The 21,194-nt window shown below is 43.4% G+C and overlaps 2 protein-coding genes across 3 annotated transcripts in view; one reads left to right on the top strand and one right to left on the bottom strand.

Annotated features, from left to right (window-relative positions):
• Nucleotides 1-405: 405 nt before the first annotated feature.
• On the bottom strand, nt 406-6,451 carry ndufb8 (NADH:ubiquinone oxidoreductase subunit B8). Its single transcript, XM_033012464.1, has 5 exons — nt 6,277-6,451; nt 4,273-4,399; nt 2,757-2,856; nt 1,684-1,839; nt 406-601 (listed from the first exon to the last, which is right to left on the bottom strand). The coding sequence occupies exons 1-5, from the start codon at nt 6,365-6,367 to the stop codon at nt 509-511; spliced, it is 567 nt and encodes a 188-aa protein (XP_032868355.1). The 5' UTR covers nt 6,368-6,451; the 3' UTR covers nt 406-508.
• A 407-nt stretch (nt 6,452-6,858) lies between these two features.
• hif1an (hypoxia inducible factor 1 subunit alpha inhibitor) overlaps nt 6,859-21,194 on the top strand; it is a 50,227-nt gene continuing 35,891 nt past the window's right edge. For both annotated transcript variants that reach the window (XM_033012943.1, XM_033012944.1), the window contains exon 1: nt 6,859-7,139. In XM_033012943.1, the coding sequence (XP_032868834.1) occupies nt 7,002-7,139 (138 nt within the window). In that variant the 5' untranslated portion in view covers nt 6,859-7,001. The remainder of the gene's footprint in view (nt 7,140-21,194) is intronic.

The following is a 21,194-nucleotide window of genomic DNA, read 5'->3' on the forward strand; positions in this document are numbered from 1 at the left end:
GTCTGGGCAGAGTAAAACCTGTGGATGTTTGGTCTTCCAAGACAGTCCAAAACTAGAGGATAAGTTCTCAAAATGGGGATCCCATTTATGACTGAGATGAGAAAGAATTTATTTTCTGAGGGGTGTGAGTTTTCAGAATTCTATGTCACACAACACTGTAGGGGCAGGATATTTGTGTATATTTAAGGCTGAGATGGATGGATATGGCCCAACTGAACAGAAAGGCAATACCACAAAAACAGAATGCAACCACAACAAAATCAGCTCTGACAGTTCTAACACATAGCAAATAGTAGTTTGTGTGAAAAGCAACTGAACAACCCATGTTATGGATTAGTTCCTTCTGTACATGCTAAATCTGTTCCACAACGGCCACTGGAGTCATCCTCCAAAGTAATTGGAATATAATTTTCATAAATATGATGGTAATTTTATTAATGTTCTTTAGTCCATTATTCATTGTACACATAATTGTACACATACCCTGTAATCTGCCACAGAAATATAATCATATAACATAGTTGTGCACTTTGGGTGGTTCTTCATCAGGCGAACCTCCATTCTCCAGGTAAAGATTGTTGTAAGGATATTGTTTAGGAGCCTGAAAGGAAATGTTGTCATCATTACAATTTGCAATTATTATATTGTAAATGTTCTTGCATTGCTATCAAATGTTCAAATTATTCCCCTTCAGCACTGTGAAGAGACTGCTCCGAGGTGACAGATTTCAATCACTCCCAAAGCTATCTTCCCTTCTCAAGCAACCAGAGAATACCATCACTTTTTCCATCCTTGCGCATCAGGATCACAAAAAACCTTCTCTGGTGAACTTCTGTACTATTTTCCAATGGGATTCATATTCTCTGCTCACAACATAGTCCCATGATTATTTTAATTTTCCACCAACTGTAACCTCTCTGTCCTCAGCTTTGTTATTTGTAATAAACCTAAACAGAACATCTCAATTTTTGATTATGCACTTTGTCAGCATACAGCTACAGTGCCCTCCATAACAATTGGGACAAAGACCCATCATTTATTTATTTGCCTCTGTACTCCACAATTTGAGATTTGTAATAGAAAAAAATCACATGTGGTATTGATCCAGTTATTTTTATTTCTTTCCTTTACCACTTACTTTGCCTTGAATTAACTTTTTTTTTGATTATCAATCTCACCTTCCACCATTGTACAGACCTTTATGTCTTTCTGTTGTCCTCACAACTTTCCAAAGAAATGTGAAAAAAAAACTTATGACATACAATGTTGCCAATCAGCTGATTACATCTGTACAGATCCACAAAGAACTGCCTAACCTAAATGCACCTTGCAGAGTTTTGTGCATTTTGTGCACAGCTTTCTGAATATATATCCAAACATTCTTTAAACTTGATAGAACTTCCTTTCTCTAAAACTATTTCAGGTAGCGAATTCCAGACACTGGAGAAAAAATGTCTCATTTTCCACACAGTCCACCTCATGTCTCATTTTCCACCCAGTAAACCAGATAATTTATTCCTCTGGTTTTTGACCCACTTCCCTGTCCCAGAAAATTAGGGACATTTTGGTTTTCTCCACCTCAGCCTTTCATATCCTATCATTGCACTTGAGCGGTGTTCACAAGATGACAACATTTGACTATAAATAAGAGATTAAATAGGCATTAACATAGCAAAAGCTTACCACTGGCTGGTAGGAGGGAAATATTTCTCCAACGTAGAACATGATGAGCATAAATCCTAGAAAGCCGCAAAAGTGCTTAACCATAGTATTCCAGTCCACGGGGCTTGGGGAGGTATCAACTCGATTACGAATGAACATATCAAAATCCCAATGCATCTGGAAAAAGCAAACAGGAGAAATATTTTAAGCAGAACACAAAATCAAAATATTTCTTAAAAGCATGATCCGATGGGTACATATTACAGTTGAAGCCATAAGTACAGTTTAGTTTGAATAGAAAGAAGAAAATGGAAGGTTCTGTCTAAACTTGGTAGACCTTATACCTTTTGGCTTAATTATTGATATCACTCAGTGCACTGGGCAAACAAAGTTTCTTCATCAGTTCTTTAGCATGTGTATTAGATATTCATATACCTCCAAAAGTACAGATAATGAGCATGTAGATATCTCAAAGGCAATAGTGCTTACTAAATGTAAACACTGTTTTCCTTCTTCCTGAACAACATGTACAATATGTTTGAGTCTGAAGAAGGGTTTCGGCCCGAAACGTCGCCTATTTCCTTCGCTCCATAGATGCTGCTGCACCCGCTGAGTTTCCCCAGCAATTTTGTGTACCTTTTGTACAATATGTTTCATTTATGAAATTAAAAGGTTAGAAGCTTTTTGGCTTCTCCACTTTTCATTTCTTTTCATTTCACTGCACATCTCGTATGTGTATGTGACGAATAAACTTGACTTGATAAACTTGACTTGACACTGACTCAATAGGTAAATGCATATTCTTGGATGTTCAACTAGCTACATCACGAGGAAGAAAGATCCCTCCTTGGATTTCAGTGTCAGATATGAGATGAAACTTAGCAAACATCTTCACACTCATAATTAGCATTCAACTATAAATTACAACTTGCCAACAATGAGCCAAATTAAGATTCACTATGAACTGCACAGAGAGGAAAAATGAAAATCATTAGAACATATTTTGTAGGAAAGCGGAGCAAAGCTGGAGCGTTTCCAGAAATTCAAAATGTTATTAGAATCTGGACTGCTGCTTCACATTTCTTGCTACTTACCGGTTCACCATAATTTCTTCGCAGGTCAGGTTCATCCCAAGAATACCATGGATCTCGCTCCTGCTGTGACTTGTCCGGTAGCTTTGGGTAGTCACCAAATCTATTAAGGGGAAAATAAATTTTCAGTTTTACTTTTGGGATTCTTGTCTGGATCTTCATTAGTTACCTCAGGTGGTTACACACCCATAGTATGTTATAACATTGAAGGGAAAAAAATAATAGCAGTCCCTTAAGAAAACACTGAATAGTTCACAAAACATTGAATAGCTCATCCATTGAACATCTGGATAACCAGGACACCTTCGTCAAACTCCCGTGTATTGACTATAGCTCGGCCTTCAACAACAAAATTCCAACCAAACTCATCTCCAACCTGTAGAAACAAGGAACTTCAAAGGCAGGTTCACACAAAAGAACACAGTGCTGGAATAACTCAGTGGGTCAAGCAGCATCTCCAGAGAACATGGATAGATAATGTTTCAGGTTGGGACCTTTGTTCAGACTCTGATGACGGGTCCTGACCCGAAACGTCATCTTTCCATGTTCTCCAGAGATGTTGCCTGACCACTGAGTTACTCCAGATCTTTGCGTCTCTTATTTCCATTTCCAAACTCCTGGATCTAAGGCTCACTAGCCTCCCCCACCTCTGCAACTGCATTCATGGCCTCTTGCCCACTGACCACAATCAGTAAGGGTATGTGACAAAATATCCAACTCAATAATTCTCAACTCCGAAACCCGGCAAGGTTACGTCTTCATCCTCTTACACTCCTCTCTTTACATTCGCGGCCGAATTCTTTGTGCCTAACTCCAACTACAAATTTGCAGGTGACACAACCATAAGTGGGCTAGATTTCAAACAATGATAACGTGGTACTTGATGGTCGGCATGGACATGGTGTGCTGAAGGGCCTGTTTCTGTGCTGTATGACTATGAGATTGATTCTAGGGACAGTGCGTTTGCCCTATGAATAGAATTCAAGTACAGTGATGTTTACTCGAGTTCACAAGAATGAGAGGTGATCTCAATGAAAACGACAAAATTGTTAAGGTGTTAAACAGAGATTATATTTCCAGTTGTTTAGTTGCACGATGCAGCTCATAATAAGATGTCCATCATTCTGGACAGAGAAGAGAAAATATATTTCTCCCAGAGCAGAGTGAATCTTTAGAATTCTCTAACCAAGAGGGACTGGAGGCTCAGTTCTGAGTGCATTTAATACAGGGATCAAGATATATTTGGGTATGAACAAATTAAGGGATGTCAGATTAGTACAGGAAAGTGGCGCAGAAGTAAAAGATCAACCATATACATTGAATGGTAGAGTCGGCACCGTGAGCCTAATCGCCAACATGACCATTTCTCACTCTCTTGCATTCTAAATGCTTAAAAATGAATTTGACCTGCATAAGCCATCTCAATGGCTACATCAGACCCTCTTCACTTAAAAGATACCAGGATAACTTGTAAATGTCCTATTTTCTAGTACACAATATTATTCAGAAAGAATCTCACCCCATTCCATCATTCGGATATGGCTCATAATCCTCCACTCTCATGTTGTATTTCTTTGCTGCTAATGCTCGTTCCTCCGGTGACCTGGGATATGGACCTGGCAACATGTCCTTGGAAAGGCCAGAGGCTGTGAAACAAAACCAAAATGCAAATGAAAAAGATTTGGTTAACATTTCACTTAATTCTTTTTAATGGTTTCCCCCATGTCAATTTGGAAGTACGTGATGAGAAGCTGGAAGCAGGAAGCCTCGGGCTCAGGGAACCATTAATAGGAGGAAGCTAGTATGGAGGAACCAAAGAAGAAAATAGAATCTTGTATAATCAAGAACTACTGGTGCCAGAGCATCCCTGCACCCCTGTCATCATTGTGCAATGGACTTTTGAGACAGTTTGTTCCAATTGGCAATAATTGCCCACATCACAACTCTGTAGACTTAATTTTATGGTCATATACACGAGAACAAGTGACAAATCGCAAAATGTTCATTTTAATCAGACATTCGCAGCAGGCCTGCATCCCAGTGTTATCAAAAACAGGAACTTTCTCACATTTATAAACCCTTTAGAAGGGAGATGAGGAGGAATGTCTTTAGTCAAAGGGTAGTGAACCTGCGGAATTCAGTGGCACAGAAGGCTGTGGAGGCCAGGTCAATGGATATTTTTAAGGTGGAGATTGACAGATTCTTGATTAGTATGGGTGATGGGGTTATAAGGAGAAGGCAGGAGAATGAGGTTAAGAGGGAAATATAGATCAGCCATGATGGAATGGCGGAGTAGACTGATGGGCCGAATAACCTAATTCTGCTCCTATAATTTATGAAATCATTTAACATAATGTAGCAAATGAAAATTAAACACGTTTGTTCCAAATTACGGCAATTGGTGTTTCTTTATTACTACTGCCTTTGCTTCTATTTCCATTTTTTGGGGAAAAAGGTCTTCATCCTAGATTATAGATTCTTTATCCCATCTGCAGAATTCTTGGTCTACGTGAAACTCTCCATATCCTTCAGACCCTCTCTAAATCTATTCATCATTAACTGGCAACGTGACATTGACTGTCTCAATTTTTATTCTGCATTAATTCACTTTGGCTCATCACCTGGTGAACGTGTAGCTCACTCCGGATCAACTCAGCATGATCAGCAGACCTGTTGACAAAGGCAGTGCTGTTGTTGTTGATGAATAAGCTACATAGAAAAATAGGTGCAGGAGAAGGCCATTCGGCCCTTCGAGCCAACAGCACCATTCAATATGACCATAGCTGATCATCCAAGATCATGGAAATCATGGGATCTTTGAAAAACGAACCAAAATAACCCTCACCGCCCCAAAAAGACACAAAGTGCTGGCGTAATTCAACGGGTCAAGCAGCATCTCTGGAGAACATACACAGGTGACGTTTCAGGTCAGGGCCCCTCTTTAGACCAGAGCAAGGCCCCGACCTAAAATGTGACCTGTTCATATGTTCCAGAGATGCTGTCTGGCCTGCTAAGTTACTCCAGCATTTTGTGTCTTTTTTTCTGTAAACCAGTATCTGCATTTCCTTGTGTCTACGATCCTTCTCCGGAGTATCCTGGAAGAAACTGTTCTCAATATTGGAGTTGCCACGATATATGAGAACTTAGAAACATTTTAGAGACATAAGACATTGTAAACCTGCAATCTTGAGCAAAATACAAAGTGCTGAAATAACTCAGCGGCTCAGGCAGCATCAGGGAAGGGAATGAATCGGCTACGTTTTGGGTTGGGACCTTTCGTCAGGCCCTCAGCTTAGCTTTCAGTCTTTCACTCATAATGATAATAAATGAGGTCCCTTCCATTTGCCCGAACATAGTATCTGAAATAAACGCAGCTTATGCTCGGCAAGGCAGGACAATCTGTGATGACCTTCCATCTGAACAGAGCCTGAAGCCGAACCCCAGGCCTTACACCGGACATCTCCAAGGTCGATGTCATTAAACCACCCACTGTCGCTTACACCAGTTAAAGCTCAGCTCTCACCAGCCCGGACGGAGGTGCAGCTCCCAGCCGGTTGCAGGTTCTTTGTAATGCCCCGGGTGAGAGCCCGAATCCAGCGGCCGGTTGAAGCCATCTCCTCCCGGACAAGCGCCGAGGCAACGCCGAGCAACCTGCCCTGCGCAGGCGCAAGCGCAGGGTCGGAGTTGAGCCCGGCGGCTGATTGATTCCTCCATCCGGCCCGACGGGGCGGAGGGGGGCACTGCAGTCCTCCGGTCGGATGGGGGCGCTGCGATCGTCCGGACCAATGGGGGCACTGCAGTCGTCCGGACCAATGGGGGCACTGCAGTCGTCCGGACCAATGGGGGCACTGCAGTCGTCCGGACCAATGGGGACACTGCAGTCGTCCGGACCAATGGGGACACTGCAGTCGTCCGGACCAATGGGGACACTGCAGTCGTCCGGACCAATGGGGACACTGCAGTCGTCCGGTCGGATGGGGGCACTGCAGTCGGCCGGACCAATGGTGGCGCTGCTGTAGGACGGCGTCAATGGGGGTGCTGCCGTCCACCGGCCAGGTGGGGGCGCTGCGGTCGGACGGCGCCAACGCCGGCGAGAGATCTCCCTCCCTCCCCTCCCCTCCCTTCCCCTTCCATCGGGCGCTGCTCTGCCTCTTGTTCGCACCGTCCGCCTTCTTGCTCGGGATCTCCGTCCGTTTCTTTGCTGGTGCAGCGGGACTCGGCAGCGAGGTGGAGGAGGAGGAGGTGGTGATGGCGGCGGAGGAGCAGCAGAGCGGAGACACCCGGGGATGGAGCGAGGCTCAGCTGAGGAACTACACCTTCGCGACCAAGGCCATCCCCAGGATGTCCCACAGCGACCCACGGGTCGATGCCTTGATAGACAACGAGGTAACAAAAGCAAAGACCACACGGGGGCTGGGGGACGGAGGGAGGAGAGATAGGGAGAGAGGTGAGCAGGGAAGAAGAGAGGGAGAAGGGAAAGGCTGACCTGTCGATCCTAATGGAAAGTGTGTAGGAAGGAACTGCAGATGAAGACACTGAAGATAGACACAAAATGCTGGAGAAACTCAGCAAGTCACCTCTGAAGAGAAGGAATAGGTGACGTTTCTTGAGGGAAGTTTCCCTCTCCCCTGACTCTCATGTGAAGAAGTGTCTCGACCCAAAACATCACCCATTCCTTCTCTCCAGAGATGTTGCCTGTCCAGCTGAGTTACTCCAGCATTTTGCGTCTATCTTCGGTCCTGATGGATAAGTTTAATTTAGTTTATTTATTGTCACATGTACCGAGGTATAGTGAAAAGCTTTTATATTGCTTGCTTCCAGTCAGAGGAAAAGACAATACGTGATTACTATCGAGCCACCCACGGTGCACTGATACATAATAGTGTGAATAACGTTTAGTGCAAGATGAAGTCCTGTTAAATCCGATCAAAGATAGCCCGAGAGTCTCTAATGAGGTAGATAGTAGTTCAGGACTGCTCTCTAGTTGTGGGTAAAATGGTTCAGTTGATAACATCCGGGAAGAAACTGTTTTTGAATCTGGAGGTGTGCGTTTTTCACACTCCTGTTCCTTTTGCCCGATGGTAGAGGGGAGAAGAGGGAGTGGCCAGAGTGTGGCTCGTCCTTCATTATGCTCTTGGCCTTGCCGAGGCAACTTGAGGTGTAAATTGAGTCAATGGAAGGGAGTAGGAAGGAACTGCAGATGCTGGATTACAACGAAAATAGAAGGAATTGGTGAGATTTCGGGTCGAGACTGTTGGGTGGAGTCAGTCTAAAGAAGGGTCTCGACCCGAACATCACCCATTCCTTCGATCCAGAGATGCTCCCTGTTACGCTGAGTTACTCCAGCATTTTTGTGTCCATCTTCAATAGAAGGGAAGGTAGACAAAAATGCTGGGGAAACTCAGCGGGTGAGGGAGCATCTGTGTAGGGAAGGAATACGTAACGTTTTGGGTTGAGACCCAGAAGGGAGGTTGGTTTGTGTGCTGATCTGGGCTGCGTCCGTGATTCTGTGCAATTGCTTGCGGTCTTGGACGGAGCTGTTCCCAAACCTGGCATGTATTTAAAAACAACTGCCTTACGACTCGGAAAACATTAATCTTTCAACTAACACTGTCAGTGCAAGTTATCCATGTTATTTATGTGACGTCAGCTGGTTCTTGTTTCTACCTTACCACAGGGAATACTGCAAACTACTTGAAAACCACCCCACCCACCCCCCAAAAAAATCAGATGTCGGAAATCAAATGAAATAGAAAATAATGGAAATGCTCTGATGGTTCGGTAGTATCTGTAAAAATAGGAACAGTTAACATTTTGGGTTACAAATGTAATGCAGAATGTTCCAGCATTTTCTGATTTTATTGGCAAAACACTTCATTGGATGTAAATGATATGGGCTTTCCTCAGGTCACGAAAGATGCCGAATAAATAAATTTATATACTTAATCTGAAACAATATCAAATTTTAAACAGTGAATTTTGGATACATATGTTAACTTCGCAAGTGTTGCTGTTATACATGCAATAGGATCACACAAACACCACAAATCAAATTACCAATCACATTCAGAACACAAAGTTCTGGAGGAACTCAGCAGATCAGGCAACATAAGTTGGGGGGGGGGGGGGGAATTGGACAGATGACATTTCGGGTTGGGACACTTCTTCAGACTGATTGAAGTTGGGATTGGACACAGCCTGGCAGGAACTGCAGATGCTGGTTTAAACCGAAGATAGACACAGATGCTGGAGTAACTCAGTGGGACAGGCAGCATCTCTGGAGCGAAGGAGTTGGTGACGTTTTGGGTCGAGACCCTTCTTCGGACAACCTAACCTGGCAAGAGATAGTTGGATGTAGGTGAGGGGGTGGGGTGTTTGGCAGATGGATGGAGTAAGTGACAAAGGATGGAGGTAAAAAGGAGACAAAAGGATATCAGTTAAGGCAAGAAGAGGAGAAATGACATATAAAGCCAGAGGGAGGCATATTGGTGAAAGGGGAGGTAGACAAAAGTGCTGGAGAAACTCAGCGGGTGCAGCAGCATCTATGGAGCGAAGGAAATAGGCAACGTTTCGGGCCGAAACCCTTCTTCAGACAAAGGGGACATGGGGGATAAAAGGGAAATTGGAGACTGAGATCGGCGTGGGAAGGAGGGGAAAGGAGCAGGGTGACGGGAGGAGGTCAGGGGTAGAAGATGATAGGAGGAATATATGCGTACTCTTTGAGAGGGTATGGGAAAGAGCGGGAGTATTACGTGAATACCTCTTCCACCTGAATCATTCACCCACATTCCTCCCTCCAACTTTACGTTTCACTCCTCCTCATTGCTACATATCCGACACCCCTTTGTCCCCTTTTTCACCTCTGGCCTTTGTCACTTACTTTACGCATCTGGCATTCAAACCCCCCTCACCCGTATCGACATATCACTTGCCAGGCTTTGTCTGTCCCCAACTCTCTATTCCAGCTTTTCCCCACTACTTCTTCAATCAGACTGAAAATGGGTCCTGACCCATGCGTCATCTGTCCATTCCCTCCAGAGATGCTGCCTGACCTGCAGAATTCTTCCAGCACGTCTGTTTTGCTCCAGATTCCATCATCTACTTTCCTGTGTTACCAAATGCATTGTTTTTGCTGATAATTGGGAGGAATGTTAACTAGAACAGCAACTCCTTCACCTCACCTGGTTATTGTCAAATGACACTCTAGCGTCATTTATTCAACCACTGGAATAAACAGCCATGGTCTTGTTTTATTCAAAGGATGAAGAGATGAGAAACAAAACTCACCCAAAAAAGTTATTGCCGGTGATTTCCCTGCCACCACTACAACCCCCATCCCCAGCTTACTTGCCTAATATAGAAATCTTTCATTGGACTTTACTGGCTTTATCTTGCACTAAACGTTATTCTCCTATCGCATATCTGTAAACTGCGAATAGCCCCATTGAAATCATGTATTGTCTTTCCGCTGGCTGGTTAGCACGCAACAAAAGCTTTTCACTGTACCTCAGTACAAGTGACAATAAACAAAACTAAAAATTGGTCTAGGTTTGGCCTATAGCCTCTGTTACTAGCCTATTTCTGCCACATTAGAGCAATTATCACATTATCCTTGCAGCTTAGTTTTCGTTGTGATTTTGATCCAAGCGCACCCCACCCCTGTCACAATCCCAGTGAAATTCATTTTCCTTGTATAAGGGCAAGGTTGAATTCTGATCTGAAACCCTCTTATTGTGAATAGTCTTATAACCTTCAATAATTAATATCCAGCTCTGAGACTTTGCAGCATTTTAAATGCTCAGGGATTTTTTTTTCTTTAGCAAGGAAAATGGGAGAATATAAAAGAGAAGACCTAAGTGGAGAGTAAAGTTATGTCCCTGTCCCACTTAGGAAACCTCTGGAGACTTTGCGCCTCACCCAAGATTTCCGTGCGGTTCCTAGAGGTTTTTGTCAGTCTCCCTAATGGTCGAAAGTGGTTTCCGCTTCTATGTTCCGGCGATTATTTTTTTTTTTAATTCAAAACCGGCCACGACGAAAAATAGGTTGCCGTTTTTTAAATCGGTAATTTTTTAGTTGAAGCCGGTTGCGATGCTAGTTAAAAGTGGTTGCCGGAGGTTGCAGGTAGTGGAAGGTCTTCAACTAAAAAATTACCGATTTTTAAAATGGCAACCTATTTTTAGTCGTGGCCGTTTTTGAATCTTTTGAAATAATCGACGGAACATAGAAGAAGCGGAAACCACTTTCGACCTTTAGGGAGTCTGACAAAAACCTCCGGGAACCGCATGGAAACCTTGGGTGAGGCGCAAAGTCTCCAGAGGTTTCCGTTAAGGTTTCCTAAGTGGGACGGGAACATGGAAAATAAGGTCCGTTTGGGGAAATTAGATCCATCAGTGTAAAGAGAGCAGGTAGGAAGTTCACAAGACTGTGAGAAACAACATTGAAACAAAAACAAAGGTAGAGAATTTGAGAGATGAAGATAAGTACACATTTTTGTTGTTTGCTGTACAAATGTAAATGCATTTAACAACAGAAATGCATAGAATTGATCAGTGCTCACTTTAGCATTGATAAATTGTTTACAACCCGGAGAATCGGCTTAGTATTAAAACAAAAGGTAGACACAAAATGCTGGAGCAACTCAGCGGGACAGGCAGCATCTCTGGAGAAAATGAATGGGTGGCGTTTCAGGTCGAGACCCTTTTTCAGAATAAAACAAGCTGGCAGCCAAAGGAAGGTAGACAAAAATGCTGGAGAAACTCAGCGGGTGCAGCAGCATCTATGGAGCGAAGGAAATAGGCAACGAAATGTTGCCTATTTCCTTCGCTCCATAGATGCTGCTGCACCCGCTGAGTTTCTCCAGCATTTTTGTCTACCTTCAATTTTCCAACATCTGCAGTTCCTTCTTAAGCCAAAGGAAAGTAATCAGTGGGGTCTGGCTCTTGAATTTTGCTGTTAACGTATGAAAGTTACTTAGGGTGTGGGATGCAGAATAAACATATGGTTACGATCCTTCTGAACCGGTATGGATAGAAGGCAGGTACAGGATACTGAGTTGGATGATCAGCCATGATCATATTGAATGGCGGTGCTGGCTCGAAGGGCCGATTGGCCTACTCCTGCACCTATTTTCTATGTTTCTATGTCAATGAAAGGTTACTGATTGACAAATTTATTGCTGAATATTGAAGTTGATCAAGTTAATGACGTGAGTCACCATTGGAAAAGTCGTCCACTGTTCCCAACTATTTTGGCAGCAATGCAGGAATGTTCCAGCCATCTGAACGAGAGCAATATGCTCTTCGTTTCTTTTAACCGACAGCAAAATAAAACCACAAGACAATTTCTGTATGCTAGGTCTATGTCACGCTCACCTAATCACTCCTGCACCATTGTCTCTGGCATTCAGGCTTTTTTTTTTTGCCTCTTAATTTTAATTTATATTTTGGCTTAACAGTAACATTTCTGTAAGTCATGGTTGAAGGAAATATCAAAAACATATAGGAAGGAACTATAGGTGCTGGTTTACAACGAAGATAAAAGCTGGAGTAACTCAGCGGGTCAGGCAGCATCTCTGGAGTAAAAGAATAGGTGACTTTTTGGGTCGAGACCCTTCTTCAGACTGAGCGTCAGGGGGAGAGGGAAACTAGAGGTATGAAAAGGTTCAGAACAAATCAGAGCTGGCGCCGATGGCCATGGAAAGGTGGAGTTCTCTATGGTCCATTGTTGACTGGAAGAGATTATAACAAGGGATCTATGGAGGCGAACAGTAGAACTGGCAAGCCAACTCGGGGAGGGCCAGAGACTCTGACGATAAGGAATAGATAAGGTTTTGCGTCGAAACGCTTCTGCAGACTTAGAGTCAGGGGGGATCCCCCCCCCCCCCCCTCGTCGTCCTGCCAGTTCCCCTAGTTTACCCCTGACTCTCAGTCTAAAGAAGGGTTTCAACCCGAAACGTCACCTACTCCTTTCCTCCAGAGATGCTGCCTGACCCACTGAGTTACTCCAGCATTTTGTGTCTGCCTTCGGTTAAAAACCTATAATGCCTTACATTCGTCTCCTGGGTGGCTCTGGAACTCACTCCCTGTGTTTCAGAGGCATGATCACGACAACAACGCTACAGTGACAATCTGTCCTTCCACCAAAGAATTTGCTGTGTCACTGTGTCTCTCTTAGCAGCAATCATGCCTTGGAAACAAAGAGAAAAGATTCAAGAGACTACCAAATTGGTGTCTCATTCTACTTCAACTCCACTTTCCCTCAGCCTTGATACTTTGATATTGTGCTTGTCATTGAATCTGTAGGTTGTGGTTTCAAACCCTGTACCTATATTGTGGTATAACACTTACATACAATATTGTGAGTGCTGCACTGTCAGAGGTGCTATCATTTGGCTAATATGATTCAATGAAGTTGTAAACTGAGGCCACACAATGAAAAGGGTCTCTAATTTCTGGAAAACAAATAGAGTTAATTCTCTTTATTGAGGGCATGAAGTTCGTAATGTTACCTCACTTTTTATTTGGAATGGTTGTCTGCAGTTACATCCATTTGCAATTTTAGTTCTCGATTTGCTTGTGTAACGTGGGCTTATAGAGGCTTCAATAACCCTTTGAGGGAATTTTATTTCGCAGAAAGAGTGTCAGTGGCCTTGACCCGTAATTGTTTGCAATTTTGTCAGCCTTGGCTCAATGTTAACATAATTGGCTCCAAGTCAGAATACATAGAAGAGTGCAGCAGAGGAACAGCTCACGTCGTCCCACAATGTTGTTGCCATGATCTTGTCTGTACTTGATCCTTATCCCTCTATTCCCTGTACTTCCAAGTGCCTATCTACAAGCTTCTTAAACACCACAATCATATCTGCCTCCACTACTACCCCAGGCAATGCGTTCCACGCCCCCATTATTCTCTGTTTAAAGATAAACTTGAACCGCACATCTCCATTAAGCTTTCTCCCTCTCATCTTAGCTTTGGATATTTCCACCTTGGGGGAAAAGGTTCTGACTGTTTACTCCATCTGTACCTCTTATAATTATATATGCCTCTATCAAAGCTTCACTCAACCTCTGACGTTCCAGAAAATGTTACTTATTTAACCCTCACTCTGAATACTTCATTTACACTGAGGAAGAGGTGCTCTGGAAGTCAGTTTTTAAGAGAAGATATTACACCGCATATTTCCTTTAAGGTTAATACAAATAATCACATGGCTCTATTCTGAGAAATGGAGGGAAGTTAATTTACTATCTACGCTACATTTATCTTTCCATTAATATAAATCTGGTCTTTATCTCATGGCTGTTTGAAGGAGCCTGCTTTGTGAATTGACTCTTGTTTCCTATATTACAATAATGGGGGCATTTCAGGTGCACTAAATAGATGTGTGTCCTCTTCAGGTTAGGGGGAATGCTTTAAGTCTATGAATCTATTTTTCATACTCTGAACTACCTCTGATAAACAGCTGAGTGTGTGTTCTGGCTACCTACCCCTATGCTGCTTCGGAAGATTATCAAAACAAAACTATCGGCGTCTAGGTTTGCCAATGTTCTGGAATTGCCTTTGAGCTTCCAGCTTCTGAAAATGAATCAATTTCCAAAACTCACCGTACGCAATGGAGATGGAAAATTACCTCTGTTTCTCAGAACAGTATTTATTTTTATTTATACGTTCTAATCTGGAATATTATTGAAGTTGATAAAGTGGGCTGCTTGTTATAATCACTTGGGTATTCGGTCCAAATATAGTTGGCAGCCATTAACATGTAACATTGCCGGTTACGCTATTGAACAAGGAACTGCAACCGCAATTTTTAAAATGTTGGCAATTTTTTTAATTAAATATCGTAAATCAGCAAGAATGGCCACAGTGCCCTCTGATTATCTTTTTAGTAGTATTAGTGCATTATGTCAGGCATTTGTGTCTAAATATACTCTGCAAAGACTTTGCCAAGCACTCGTTAGTCTTTGTGCTAAATGTAAATTATAATAAATGTAAATTATAATTTGCATTTCATGAGAGAAAGGTTCATGAGAGAAATGGGCGTCTCAGCAGTGATTTGCTATCACAATGCTGCAGCTTTAATAAAGCATGTTTAACTTCCCACCACTTTTACATTTGTACATTATTAATGAAAATTAAAACCTGATGCCAAATAGCACAATTGATCTAATTCATGACTCCGATGGAGATGGGGGTGAACGACACAAATCTGATCTCAGCATCACTTTATTACCATTAATCTCTGCAGCCCAAAATGCTCCTTAATGTGTGTACTCATTTTACAGAGATTATGAAATGTGTACAGTTTCCTGTTTATCCTATGAATGTTTAGCACCTGTCTTCAATATGTTTAGTCCAGAGGGTTTGAGTCATCAACTTTAGTTTATGAATCTTGAGCTAAGTAAATATTGTCCGTGATTCCACTGTTCCTGAACTTTAATGACTGCATTGCCTTTTGCCAGATAGTGCTCCTTGGATTTGGACATTAGATTGATTATTTTGTATAGGAAGGAACTGCAGATGCTGGTTTAAACCCAAAGATAGACACAAAATGCTGGAGTAACTCAGCGGGACAGGCAGCATTGCTGGAGAGAAGGAATGGGTGACGTTTCGGGTCGAGACATTCTTCAGACTATTATTTTAGTGGGCATCGCAGCGTACTTCATTCATTCATACAAAATCCTTCCTTTTATTTGTGCTTTAATATCGGAACCCATAGAGTTGTTTGAGATTGCCACGTGAACAATAGTCCTTGTTATTGTCATAGGAGCACTGTCACCACAGTCATTGTTGTGGTGCAGCTTTGCTCAGCTCACTTCTGTGGATCACACCTGAGTTGGAGATCCATATACCCCACCGCAGTTTCCACAACCTTAGCTGATGCAGGTTTCAGTACTAAGTGAACACTGTCAGTTGGACCAGATGGTAATCTGAGGCATTATCTCCCAATCAAATGTCCAAAAGCAAGGAGCACTATTTGCCACGAGGTAATGCAGTCATTAAAGTTCCAGCACTGTGGAATCATGAAGAATATGGTCTTTGCTCAAGATTCACAAACTATAGCAGAGAGAGGTTGGTGACTCAAACCCTCTGGACTAAAAATATTGAAGACAGGTACTAACGTGAGTTAGTATCTATAATATTTTTCGATGAACATTTACAATTGGATGACACTTTCTGGAGGAAAACAACGATTCCCCAACTCCTAGATCAATGTTAGTCCTTCAGTTTACACCAGTAAAGCTGATCAGCTGGTTATTTATTGGGCTGTTTTCTCAGCATCTAACCATTAGCTCAAGGGTCAGCAACCTATGGCCCGGGCCGAATGCTGCCCGTAACCCGAAAGACGTATTTTTTTCCCCCACATAATTATCCGGCCCGCAGACTTCTGTCATCTCCAGTACCTCCCGGGCCCGAGGCTACAGCGCCCAGGCGCAGTGACGCAAGGAAGCCTGCACTGGCCAAGCTCTGGCTCAACCGCATCCTGCGCAAAGCCACCGGCACGGCCGTGCACCTTCTGTGTCTGGGCTTCACTGTCGGGATCGCGGTTGTCCGGGGATGAGTGAGTGTGAGTATTTGAGCCACCGTCTTCAGGACAGAGCCAAGGCAATGGTCCGTAGGTGCGCCATGTTGGTGAGCGCCCGTAACCAGGGGCCAGTCCGGGTGGCGTCCTCGAAGGGCCGGGATCTATGTGAACACGTGATTTGAGGCCTGCCATCCAGGGCTGGATGGGGGCAGGATCCATGTGTACACGTGATAGATGTGGCCCGCCATCCGCTCACAGACATGCGTCCAGAATAAGGTTGCCGACCCCTGCATTAGCTAATTGACTGCAACTTCTCTAAAGAAAACCCTGGCTTTCACAGACATTCCCTTTGTTTTAACTATTCTCTCCACCCCACCCCTTCTCCCCTGCTTTTCCGCAACTTAAAACTAACTCGATTTTTTCATACCCAAATCTGACAATTGGTGTTTGACCCAAATCATTAATCTGTTTCTTTTCACACATACTGCCTGACCTGCTGAAAACATTTCCAGTTTTCTCATTTAGTTACAAATTTGCAGACTGCAGTTTATTGCTTTTCAATTTTTGATGACATTGCATTGTTGGTGAACCTTCTGGATGCAGGCCTGTTGCATTTGCCAACCTTTCTTCAATGTGTACATTATAACTAAGAATCTTGTAATCTCGTAGACACAAAATGTCGGAGTAACTCAGTGGGTCTGGCAGCATCTTTGGAGAAAGGAAATAGGTGACGTTTTGGGTCGGAAACCTTCTTCAGACGCAAAACGTCACCAATTCCTTTTCTGCATAGATGCTGCCTGACCTGCTGAGTTACTCCAGCATTTTGTGTCTATCTTCAGTATAAACCAGCATCTGCAGTTCATTCCTACACATCGTACAAATCTTGCTGGTTGGATCACTTCTTACCCTTGGCAGAGTTCCCAAGTGATGTCCCATCCATGAAACGGCCAAGCCTGTGAGATTAACTGGCTACCCACCCGGGACATCACAAGAACGTCAAACCATTGCTCCCATTTTGTCTTCCTAACATTTCATATAGTCATCAATCTGTGTGAAGTGCCTTGAGAGTATAAAAAGCATTATGTTAAATTGAGGTGTTTCTTGAATGTGAAGTCCTGACCTTGCACCAAAGTGATCTGAACTTGTTCTCCTTGGAGGACTAATCCCTGCTATGCTTGCCCTGGAGGTTGAATTTTACATTAGAGTTCAATTTATACTATGTGTATATAGCATTGATGTAAAATATAAATTGTCACGGGTTTAAGTGCAAAAACCACAGCTCTTAATGGAGATACAAGAAATTTCAGATGCTGGAAGCTTGTGCAACAAAAAAAAAACAGCTGCAGAAACTCAGCAGGTCAGGCAGCATCTGTGAAGGGAATAGGCAGACGACATTACGGGTCAAGACACTTTTGGCTCCTTTTCACCTCCATAATTTGTCACTTTCTCCCATCTGCCTATCACCCCTCCCTCGCATGAATCCACCTATCTCTTACCCGGCTTTGCCCCATTCCCATCTCTCTTTTCGAGCTTTCTCCTTGCTATTCCAAAAGAAGTCCCGATCGGAAACATTATCTGTTCATTTCCTCCACAATACAATAATACTTTATTAGCCAAGTACATTTTGCAACATACGAGGAATTTCATTTGCCAAGTCATTCATACAAATAAAAAGCAATGGAACACACAAAATGCATTTTAACATAAACATCCGCCACAGTGACTCCTCCACAATCCTCACTGTGATGGAAGGCAAAAAAAACCTCATTCTCTTTGCTTCATTGTTCTCCCGCGATCGGGGGCCTTGAGCTCTCCGTTGACGGGACGATCTTGACTCCTGTAGCTGGCGGCGTTTGGGCCCTCCGCGCCGGGGCGATCAGCACCTGCATCGGGGGATGTCAGCTCCCCCGTGCCGGCGAGGGCTGGTCAAACCTCTGCATCGTTGGAGCATCCCGACTCGGCCTCTCCCGAGACTGCGAGCTCTCGATGATAAAGTCCGCAGGCCGCGGTTGGAGCGATCCCGGGCACGATGCTGCCTGACCTGCACAGCTCCTTCAGAACTTTGTTTAGTGCCACTATCCTTCATGCTGCGTTTACTTTCATCATCTAACATCAGCTGTGAGGAGGCAATCAGCAAATACTGCAGTGGTGTAGCTAGTCGCACATTATTGCAGAGAAGCAAAAAGCAAACTGCTGGATGAATAGTGGGTCAAGCAGATGCTGGCTCAATGGGTCAGGCAGCATCTGATTCACCCATTGAGTTCTTCCAAAGGTTTGTTTTTTGCTCAAGATTCTAGCTTCTGTAGTCTCTTGTCCATTATCACAGAGGAGTGTTATTCCAGTTTGTGTTACTTTAACTATGATCTTTATTGCAAGTGAGTCTACTCCATTGTCACAATAACAGGTCCAGGGTTATATTGACTACCTAAAGGAATTGTTGAGATAGAAAATAATTGCAGGGCTCCAATTGCTACCACGTAGATGTCCTTGCGTCCTGAAATATCTGTGCCAAGTTTTTATACCTCCCTCAATGTCTTATCTGATCATTGAAGATGGACACAAAATGCTGGAGTAACTCAGCGGGACAGGCAGCATCTCTGGGGAGAAGGAATGAGTGACGTTTTAGGGTCAAGACCCTTCTGAAGAAACATCACCCATAAACCAGCACTTGCAACTCCTTCCTACACATCTTTTCTGATCATTAACTGATTCAGCCATGCAGACAAGGAATCTGAACCATATTATCGAATCCATTCTGACTTGACTGTGACAGCAACAGCATTGTGTTGCCGGCTATTGCTCTGTTCTTAGGCATGTTGAAAATTGCCAGGGTGCCCCATCATGGCTCCCACTTTCATGGCACCAGTATGGATGTAAGGATAGATATAAAGTGCGTTTGGATGTTGTGATATGGTCCCAATTAGATTGCAGACACTTTGTACCTCTTTATTCTATGTCTCATTCCAATCCATATCCTGGAAGTCAAAGAACAATGATGTTGGCACAGCTGTTGCCCTACCTCCTGAACTAAATAGCTGGTACACCCTGTGTTTCGTCATGGTATTGCTTTATTTGGCCAGATCGGAGATTGGATAGAGACTGACACTGTTGCAAACAACTTCATCCATTGTTATAACATCTGTTCCTGCTGTACAAGGCACAGCGGATTTTGAAAACAAATATTGGTGTTTTAGATTCATATCCCTCAAGTAGAGAAAGAGAGTTGCAGTCTAAATCCATCCTCACTTGCAATCTATCTATCTATATTACTAAAAGTCTGTTCTTGACCGGTTTTGGCCATCTATGCTGCGATTTCCGAGAGAACGCCGCTACCTACGGCCGTCATTTTTGGCCACCTTGCTCAGAGCCCCCCTCCTCCGTATGTGTGCCGAGGATTTTTCCCGTCGATTAAAAATGACAAAGATATTAATGTTTGTACAAAATTCCCCATTCTCTCTGCTGCCCCCGCTGGCGGCAGGGGGGAGGGACTATAAAACCAGGAAGTGGTGTGCCTCACTCACTCTTCAAGATGGAGGAAGGCAGAGGGTCACGTTTCTCTGAGCTGTGAATAACACTGAACACATGTCTACTCAAATGTAAGTGCCCTTAGTGGTTCTAAAATGCTTGCAGAATGTGTCTATTGGTTCTAAGGCTTGTAAAAAGTGTCTCTATTGGTTCTAAAGCTTGCAAAAAATGTCTATTGGTTCTAAAGCTTGCAAAAAGTGTCTCTATTGCTTCTAAAGCTTGGGTGTGTCTTGAAATTGAAAGGCACTACTTACTGCAAATGGTGGCATGAAGTTGAAAGGCACTATTTACTGCAAATGGTGGCTTGGTTGCTTTGGCTTGAAGTTGAAAGGCACTACTTACTGCAAATGGTAGCTTGAAGTTGAAAGACACCAGTTACGGCAAATGGTGGCATGAAGTTGAAAGGCACTACTTACTGCAAATGGTGGATTGGTTGCTTTGGCTTGCAGTTGAAAGGCACTACTTACTGCAAATGATGGATTGGTTGCTTTGGCTTGAAGTTGAAAGGCACTATCACTGCAAATGGTGGCTTGGTTGCTTTGGCTTGAAGTTGAAAGGCACTACTTACTGCAAATAGTGGCTTGGGTGTGGCTTGAAGTTGAAAGACACCACTTACTGCAAATGGTGGCATGAAGTTGAAAGGCACTACTTACTGCAAATGGTGGATTGGTTGCTTTGGCTTGCAGTTGAAAGGCACTACTTACTGCAAATGGTGGATTGGTTGCTTTGGCTTGAAGTTGAAAGGCACTATTACTGCAAATGGTGGCTTGGGAGCTTTGACTTGAAGTTGAAAGGCACTACTTCCTGCAAATGGGGGGCGTGGGTGCATTGGCTTGAAGTTGAAAGGCATTACTGCAAATGGTGGCATGAAGTTGAAAGGCACTACTTACTGCAAATGGTGGCTTGGGAGCTTTGGTTTGAAGTTGAAAGACACTATTACTGCAAATGGTGGCTTGGTTGCTTTGGCTTGAAGTTGAAAGACACCACTTACTGCAAATGATGGCATGGGTGTGGCTTGAAGTTGAAAGACACCACTTACTGCAAATGATGGCTTGGGTGTGGCTTGAAGTTGAAAGGCACCACTTACTGCAAATGATGGCTTGGGTGCTTTGGCATTAAGTTGAAAGGCACTACTTACTGCAAATTGTAGCTTGGGTGCTTTGGCATTAAGTTGAAAGGCACTGCAAATGGTGGCATGAAGTTGAAAGGCACTACTTACTGCAAATGTTGGCTTGGGAGCTTTGACTTGAAGTTGAAAGGTATCTCTTACTGCTAATGGTGACTTGGGTGTGGTTTGAAGTTGAAAGGCATTACTTACTGCAAATGGTGGCTTGGATGCAATGGCTTGAAGTTAAAAGGCATTACTTACTGCAAATGGTGGCTTGGATGCA

This window comes from Amblyraja radiata, chromosome 37, assembly GCF_010909765.2.
Source record: "Amblyraja radiata isolate CabotCenter1 chromosome 37, sAmbRad1.1.pri, whole genome shotgun sequence".
NCBI classification, from domain to species: Eukaryota; Metazoa; Chordata; class Chondrichthyes; order Rajiformes; family Rajidae; genus Amblyraja; species Amblyraja radiata.

What these genes read in the sequence shown, in the direction of transcription:
- ndufb8 (XM_033012464.1), bottom strand. Translation starts at nt 6,367, where the DNA reads ATGGCTTCAACCGGCCGCTGGATTCGGGCTCTCACCCGGGGCATTACA. An exon ending in TATCCGAATGATGGAATGGG is followed by an intron (nt 2,857 to 4,272) that starts GTGAGATTCTTT and finishes TCCCCTTAATAG; the next exon opens with ATTTGGTGACTACCCAAAGC. An exon ending in GAAGAAATTATGGTGAACCG is followed by an intron (nt 1,840 to 2,756) that starts GTAAGTAGCAAG and finishes TGCTTTTTCCAG; the next exon opens with ATGCATTGGGATTTTGATAT.